Source organism: Lolium perenne, chromosome 2, assembly GCF_019359855.2.
Source record: "Lolium perenne isolate Kyuss_39 chromosome 2, Kyuss_2.0, whole genome shotgun sequence".
Lineage (NCBI taxonomy): Eukaryota > Viridiplantae > Streptophyta > Magnoliopsida > Poales > Poaceae > Lolium > Lolium perenne.
Genome location: NC_067245.2, coordinates 132,188,464 through 132,196,938, shown reverse-complemented (window position 1 = coordinate 132,196,938; position 8,475 = coordinate 132,188,464). Strand labels below are relative to the sequence as shown.

Below are 8,475 nucleotides of genomic sequence, written 5' to 3'. Positions count from 1 at the left end.
GTGAGCTGCCTAACATGATCAAGATCATCTATCTGTAATGCTACATGTTGTGTTTGTTGGGATCCGATGAATAAATGAATGCTATGTTATGTTGATTATCAATATCATCTATGTGTTGTTTATGATCTTGCATGCTCTCCGTTGCTAGTAGAGGCTCTGGCCAAGTTTTTGCTTGTAACTCCAAGAGGGAGTATTTATGCTCGATAGTGGGTTCATGTCTCCATTAAATCTGGGGGAGTGACAGAAACCTCTAAGGTTGTGGATGTGCTGTTGCCACTAGGGATAAAACATCAATGTTATGTCTAAGGATATATTCGTTGATTACATTACGCACCATACTTAATGCAATTGTCTGTTGTTTGCAACTTAATACTGGAGGGGGTTCGGATGATAACCTGAAGGTGGACTTTTTAGGCATAGATGCATGCTGGATAGCGGTCTATGTACTTTGTCGTAATGCCCAATTAAATCTCACTATACTCATCATAACATGTATGTGCATGGTCATGCCCTGTTTATTTGTCAATTGCCCAACTGTAATTTGTTCACCCAACATGCTTATTCTTATCGGAGAGACACCTCTAGTGAACTGTGGACCCCGGTCCATTCTTTTAATCGAATACAATCTACTGCAATACTAGCTCTACTGTTTTCTGCAAACTTCATCATCCACACTATACATCTAATCCTTTGTTACAGCAAGCCGGTGAGATTGACAACCTCATTGTTATGTTGGGACAAAGTACTTTGGTTGTGTTGTGCAGGTTCCACGTTGGCGCCGGAATCCCTGGTGTTGTGCCGCACTACACTCCGCCGCCATCAACCTTCAACGTGCTTCTTGGCTCCTACTGGTTCGATAAACCTTGGTTTCTTACTGAGAAAACTTGCCGCTGTACGCATCACACCTTCCTCTTGGGATTCCCAACGGACGCGTGCTGTACGCGTATCAGTCGCACAGAATCTTGCGGCCTTCATCAGCGGTGACGCACCGCTGGAATACTCCGGAGACAGTGCGCTTGTAGAGCTCATTGTTGATGATGGTGAAGGACTTGCAGCGGCGCACGAGCGTGCGTGCCTCCGTCTCGTCCATCGGTAATACCTGGCGCTCGAGGTAGCTTATGTATGGTTCCGTCCAGTCCCCAGTATCGAAGGCGAGTGCGACTAGGACGGAGTCGGGTGCGGGTGGTTCGGCGATGTCGATCTCCCGTGGCACACGCACCGACGAGTGAGTGAGGATGTCGAGGGAGACGCGTGGAGGGGGTGGGTGTCGCTTGGACCTGAGCCTGGCCAGTGCGTCTGCTTCTTCGTTCTTGCGCCTGTCGACCCACTCGACAACGTGGCCGGCGAAGCTGGCGCCGGCCTGGTCGACCGCTCGCTTGTAGCCGATCATGTTGGCGTCAGTGGCATCGCAGGTGCCGGACGTCTGGCTGGCGACGAGGTCAGATTCGCCGAGCCAACGTAATCGTGTTGCGCCCATCTCTTTCGCGATGCGCATGCCGTGGAGGACTGCCTCGTATTCGGCCATGTTGTTGGCGCAGGGCTCGAATCGGAGTTGCAGGACGTATCTCACGATGTCGCCTTTAGGCGAAGTGAGGACGACCCCTGCTCCAGCTACTTCGAGGTTTTTGGAGCCGTCGAAGTGTAGTGTCCAATGCTTGAGGTCCGTCGGGGAGCTCGGCTGCTGGGCTTCTTCCCAATCTGCGAGGAAGTCGGCTAGCGCTTGGGACTTGATAGCATGGCACGACTCGTACATGAGGTTGTGAACGTCGAGTTCGACTGCCCACTTGGCGATCCGGCCGGTTGCGTTGCGGTTGCGGATGATATCGGCGAGTGGCGTTGAGGCGACCACCTTGATGGGATGCTCGTGGAAGTAAGGGGCCAATCGCCGCTGGGCCCTGAGCACTGCGTATACCAGTTTTTTGTAGTGCGGGTACCGCTGCTTCAACTTGATTAAGGCTTCGTTGATGTAGTAGACTGGTCGTTGAGACAGCTAATCTTTCCCTTCCTCCTTGCGCTCGATGACCATGACTGCACTTATTGCGCGACTGGAGGCGCCAACGTACAGCAACATGGTTTCTTGTGGAAGTGGGGCCGCGAGGACAGGAGCATTTCTCAGGGCGTTATGGAGTTCTTCCAGGGCCTTCTGCGCTTCGTCTGTCCACAAGAACGAGTCCGACTTCTTCAGGAGACGGTAGAGTGGCGTGGCCTTGTTGCCGAGTCGGGGGATGAAGCGACTGAGGGCTGCGACTCGCCCGGAAAGTTTCTGCGCGTCGACCAGGCAAGTTGGTCGCTTGGTTCGCATGAATGCCGAAGTCTTTTCCGGGTTGGGCTCAATGCCGCGTTTGGAAATGACGTAGCCGAGTTTTCTGGATGGGACCCCGAAGGTGCACTTTAGGGGGTTGAGCTTGATCTGGTAGCGCCGCAGGTTGGCGAAGGTCTCGGCGAGGTCGGCGACTAGGTCGTCATGCCGAGGCGACTTGACCACCATGTCGTGTATGTAGACGTGGACGTTGCGACCGATTTGGCTTTCCAGGCAGTTAATCAAGCACCGCTGGTAAGTGGCTCCGGCGTTCCTGAGGCCGAAGGTCATGGCTATATAGCAGTAGGCGCCGAGTGGCGTGATGAACACCGTTTTCTCCTGGTCTTCTACCGCCATCTTTATTTGATTGTACCCGGAGTATGCATCGAGGAAGCATAGCGATTCCGACCGCGCGACCGCGTTGATGATCTGGTCGATTCGCGGTAGGACGAATGGGTCCTTGGGGCAGGCGCGGTTGAGACTGGTGTACTCGATGCACATGCGCCATGTCTTGTTTTTATTCAGCACCAAGACTGGGTTTGCCAGCCATTTGGGGTGCTTGATCTCTATGATGAAGCTGGCGGCGAGTAGCCGGTTCACCTCTTCGGCGATTGCGCACCGACGCTCTTCCCCCACGGGTCGCATCGCTTGCCTAACGGGGCGTGCGGTGGGGTTGATGTGTAGTTTGTGCTCAGCAAGTTCTCTCGGCACACCTGGCATGTCAGATGGTTTCCATGCAACGACATCTCGATTCTCACGGAGGAACTTGATGAGCGCGCTTTCCTATTGGGCGGACAGGCCCGTCCCAATGGTAACCTGCTTACTCGAGTCGTTCTCTACAAGATCTACTTGGCGAGTATCGGTTGTAGGCTTGAAGGTTGCTGCGGGTGAGTCGAGCTCGGTCGGCTTCTCGAGGATGGCGGGGTCGTTGCGGTCGATAGGGTACTTGGCGAGCTCGACGGTGTTGTCGCGTTCCTCGGCGATGACGGCGTCGGCGAGCTTGGCGCCGCCGTCCTCGCATTCCACGGCCATCTTTGGGTCGCCGTGGATGGTGATGACACCCCGAGGCCCGGGCATCTTCATCATGTTGTAGGCGTAATGAGGCGTAGCCATGAATCTGGCGAACATTTGGCGACCGAGGACGCAGTGGTATAGGCTGCGGAAGTTGACCACCTCGAATGTTATCCGCTCGGTGCGGTAGTTCACGGGTGTACCGAAGGTTACCAGCAGCGTGACCTCGCCGATTGGGAAAGCCTTCCGCCCCGGGACGATGCCGTGGAATGTGACGCTGGTGTTCTCGAGGCGCGAGTCAGGCAGGCCGAGCCGCCGGAAGGTATCGTAGTACATGATGTTGATGGAGCTTCCTCCATCCATCAGAGTCTTCGGAAGCCAGTAGTCGGCAACCTTGGGCCTCACGACTAGCGCCACTTGGCCGGGGTACTCGATGCTTGGGGCGTGATCTTCACGACTCCACGTGATGCTCTGCTCGGACTAGTTGAGCCAACGGGGAACGTCAATGACGACTGCGTTTACAGCCACCGCCCTTGCGAGGACTTTCCTGTCGCGCCAGTCGCCGACTCCGGTGAAGGTATGGAGCGAGCCGGTGCTGCGGCCGAAAACGTCTTCCTTGTGCTGGTCTTGGTCTTTGGTGCGGTCCTTGTGCTGATTGTCGCCGTTCCCCTCCTTGGCGATGCGGGCCTTCTCTATCTGCTTCAGGGAGAAGCAGTTTCCAGTCGTATGGGTGGAGGGGTTGCCCTCCCTGCTGTGGTAGATGCACGGGGCGTCCAGCAGGCTGCACACGTCGAACCGTTTGGGCTGGGGCCGGTCTTCTCTGGGGGCACGGTTGTCTCGGCAAAAGGACTTTGGGTCGCGCTGCTCGTAATCGGCGTTGGCGACGAGTTCCGTGTGACCGTCGTCTGCGCGTCGCTTGCCGTTGCTTGACCGGCCTCCAAACCAGTAGTCGCCGCGGCGAGTGTCGGAGTGAGTGGGGCGGTGATTGCGCTGCTGCCCGTACTCGTCGTCCGAGTCGACCGTTGGGACTTCGTCAGCGTAGCGCTGGGCGATGTCAAAGAGCTCGGCAATGGAGATGTTGTCCCTGCCGACGCGGCAGAGCTTGGCGCTGAGTGGCTCGTATTGGCAACACCGCCGGAAGCAGTAGATCGCCGTGTCTGTGGTGATGCCGCTGGAGGTCGTCCACATGTCCTGCCAGCGTTGTACCCACCGGCGAGTCGATTCGCGCGGGCTCTGAACGCAGCGATCCAGGTCCTCTATGGTGGTTGCGCGGGTGTATGCGCTGGCGATGTGCTGGCTAAAGGCAGTGCGAGCCTCCTCCCACGAGTCGATGCTGTTTGGGGTGAGGGTGTTGAACCAGTGACGGTTTACCCCATCCATCATGAGGGGCAGGTAGCGGGCGGCGAGCAGCTCGGAGTATCCCAGGATACCCATCGCCATGGTGTACGAATCGATCCAGACCGTGGGGTCGATATGCGTGTCGTACTTCTCGATGTCGCGGGGACCCTTGAACCCTACGGGGTAGGGTTCGCCTCTCATCATGGGGCCAAAACATGCTGGGCCGACTCGGTTGAACGCGCTTTGGCGCGGGGCCTCGTTGGCGAAGCGGTCGTTTGCGCGGTTGCGCGCTCGCCATTCTTGGTCGTTGACGATGTGTGTGCGCGCGTCAATCGGCTGCCCGTTGGCGGCGACCATCGCCCGCGGAGGTCGTGGCTCGACTCGGTGTTTAGTCGAGTGGCGGCCTGTGCCGCTGGAGGCAGGCAGTTGTTGACGTTGGCGACTACGCAATTCGCCGCGGCTGATGACGCGGCTCGACTCGCAGACGAGCGCGAGTAGAGCCGTCCTTGGGAATCGGCGGCGGCGTACTGCTGCTCTAGGGCCTTGGCGACCAGGGCCTTGGCGTGCTGGACGAAGATTGCGCCGTCTCCCATTTCGGGGAGGTTGGTGAGGGCGGCCTGAGCGGCCGCGACGTTGTCGGCCAGTGACGAGTGAAGAGGCAGGCCGTTGGCGTCGACCTCTGCTCGAGGAGCTTGCCGTCCTCCAGGTGGCGGAGGGGGTGGTGGTTCTCCGTGTGCCACCCTGCCGGCGGCAACCCGACTCGATTCGGGGACGCCGTGGTTCTGGAATCGGGCGACCCGAACTTCTCCGTCCGGATCATCGAAGTTGAGGCGGGCGCTGGGGAAGCCCTACGCTTGGATGCGCTCCATGTGCAGGCGATTGCGTTCGTTGAGGTAATGGTATACGGCTCTCACCGAGTCCTGCTCGAGGCGGAACTTCTGCCGCTCGACGAGTTCCTTTTTCCTTTGCTCCTCCAGGGCCGCCCAATGTGCTTCGATCTCGGTCACGGTCGCAGTCGCAGGGAGTGGGGTGGAGAAGGGATCCGGCGGAGGCGGGGCTTCGTCGCCGGTCGCCATGAAAACGGCAGTGGGGTACTGGTACGGCGTGGCGTCGACAGAGTCCGACTCGGAGTCGCTGCCAAAGAGGGGGGGGGGGGGACAGAATCGTCCTCAAAGTCGCTCGGATTGGAGACCGGGGTGATGGAGTTCCTGAACGACGCCGCGGTGATGGATCCGGCGACCGACGCCATGGCGGTGGATCCGGAGACTGATGTCGTAGCCGCCGAATCAGCGTCGTCCTCCAGGGCTGACTCGCCCTCAACGTGTATTTCGCCGGTTTGGGGGAGAGTGGCGGTGAGGAGTTGCCCCAGTGCAAAGGGGTCATGCTGCTGGCCAGGGCGAGGCTCAGTGGGGTCGCTGATGCCGGCGAGCCGATGAAGAGGTTGATCGTTACGACCAGTACCATCCAAGTGTGCGCGAGGTGCGATGAGGCCGGCTGGTAGGAGCTCGGCTGGATGTGGAAGAAGTTGCCCGTGGCGATCATCCTGCCGGAGGCGACCGGTCGGCGTATCGGCGAGTAAGGCCTTGTCGCAGCTCGGAGGTTTGATGTCCCATGCCCACGGTGGGCGCCACTGTCGTGGATATGACGACGGCAGGTGCTACAGGGGGCAGCACTTCGTTGATTCGGGGGCAAGGGAACATTGCCATCTGCGGATCGAGGTGCACAGGACGCAAGGTTTTTCCCAGGTTCAGCCCCTCCGGAGAGTAAAAGGCCAACGTCCTGCTAGATCTATTACTCAGTGGAGAATTACAATGGGGGGCTCAGTCGGCGGCTACGCCAAGAGCTTACAAGGGGGAGATTGGATCTCGAATCAAGTGTCGTCTAGGGTTTAGCTTGGGGGTTTATATAGCCACCCCCGATCTAGGGTTACATGAAGATAACTCCGAATCATATCAGTTGCTACTAATCCGAGATTTGCCACCCCTCTCACAAGTAAACTCCTCATCCAGTCACGCAGATCTTCGCCCTGGGAACGTGGCCCAGTCGCTACGGGGGCCAGTCGCATGGGCGACTGGCAGCCCACTTGGGCCTCCTCCTTCGTGGCGAGTGGGACTGGCGACCCACCCCTATGGGCATATCCCCATCATGTAAGGTTTTGTTTCCCCTTCCTACCATAACTATAGTAATGGTACTTAGTAAGGTATTAAAATATGTATTGTCCTGGTTTTTTATTCCTACGCATGGATTACACTCATTTGGTCCATCCAAATCATGGCTTCTAGTTTATATTAATTATCCTCCTTTTGGTTTCTTTAGGTTCCATGAAAGGAATCTTTCTAATAACCATTAGTTTTGGTATGGTGACACTCCTTCCGTCTTTAGCCTTCTTAAGCTTTGATTGTCCTCCGACATCTTCTTCATCTAACTTCATTATCTTAGACTTACCTGGGCTTTTTTATTTCTGAGTACTTATCCATTACCAACTCAAGTTAGGGTCCAACCCTTATTCTTTCGAGATAGGAACCTCAGCTTCTGGTCTGACATCCTCCTGAGAGTACTATTATATGGGTATATCCCACAACCTTATGAAAATAAGATCGGACTTCCTCTTAGCTCAGACATTCTTCTTGATCCATCACACTCCAAATGACATCTTAATAATTCTCATTTAGACTTCCTCTCCCCCTTGGAGTTTGCTAATGGTCTTCAAGCTCCTTTTCTTCTAATCATCAAACTCCAAGGTTAGAGAATTGGTATTGGTCTGGCTTATTGTTTGTACTTTTCTAGAGTCTCACGAAGAATTCTTGCGGTGTATCCACACAATTGTGGGTATCCGATGTGAATTGTCCGACTAATGTTTATACTACCTAATCATTTGAATGGTATGATTCTATTTAATAACAATTTCTTGTTATCAATACACCAGCTGTGGACTATCTGGTACCAGTTGTGGCTTATCTGATACTAGAGGTGAACTCTTTTATAGTTCAAGTCAATAGATACATAACTTCCAGTGCTTTCTCTTCATGATTACCCTAGATCAATTGAAGTCTTATCATATCAGTTGCGGCTTTACTTGTCCATTTTCCTTCTTCCAGGGTTAGTTTTGTAAGAAACCCACTCATTAACACTATAAAGATAGTATCATACGTGACTTTACTTGCATTCCCTATTCCATAATGATTATGGATCCACTTCAACTGCTCCATATTCACCATTTTTCTCACTTTCATGATCCTTCCATGCTGAAGTACTCCTCAATTAAGGATAAAAGTGAGTTTTGATTGGTCCTTCTTTTAATGTATTGTGGTTGCTTCCCACACTTTACTTCCTTCTTCTTGTGAACCTTCATCTTGTCTTGAAAATCTTCAGAATTCGTCACTTCCTCACACGAATACCTTTACCCTCTAGATCTATAACATCAAGTAAGAGCTTGATATTGCAGCATGCATTTGCATATCAAAGTCAAACTTCATGTATGGATCTAGTCAATCAATGAAAATCCAATAAAATCCAAGAAGATTCACCTTTATGCTTACAATACACATCCTTCCGGATACAGTAATTGGGTAAAACATCCCTAAACATCAGGCTTAGATGTGTAGTATATAACACCACATAATAAAAGTTTATGTCGTGATACTTAGCACATATATATGGATTACTACTATTTGTCTTGACCTTTACCCTAACTGCTCATTTGCAATCGGATAAACTTGAACAAATTAGTCTAGCATAGTTGTGGTGGACCTAATTTCCTCGGAAAGTACTACCTTAGTTTCCATTCTATTGAAGACTAACCTCACATGATCTCTCGAGACCATAAC

General features: G+C 53.8%; 2 protein-coding genes across 2 annotated transcripts; both read right to left on the bottom strand.

Annotated features, from left to right (window-relative positions):
• Nucleotides 1–946: 946 nt before the first annotated feature.
• On the bottom strand, nt 947–1,753 carry LOC139835603 (uncharacterized). The gene has a single exon (XM_071825465.1). The coding sequence runs from the start codon at nt 1,751–1,753 to the stop codon at nt 947–949; it is 807 nt and encodes a 268-aa protein (XP_071681566.1).
• A 237-nt stretch (nt 1,754–1,990) lies between these two features.
• Nucleotides 1,991–6,190, bottom strand: LOC139835602 (uncharacterized). Its single transcript, XM_071825464.1, has 6 exons — nt 5,970–6,190; nt 5,563–5,782; nt 5,177–5,496; nt 3,833–5,060; nt 3,116–3,790; nt 1,991–2,809 (listed from the first exon to the last, which is right to left on the bottom strand). The coding sequence occupies exons 1-6, from the start codon at nt 6,188–6,190 to the stop codon at nt 1,991–1,993; spliced, it is 3,483 nt and encodes a 1,160-aa protein (XP_071681565.1).
• Between the last annotated feature and the right edge of the window lie 2,285 nt (nt 6,191–8,475).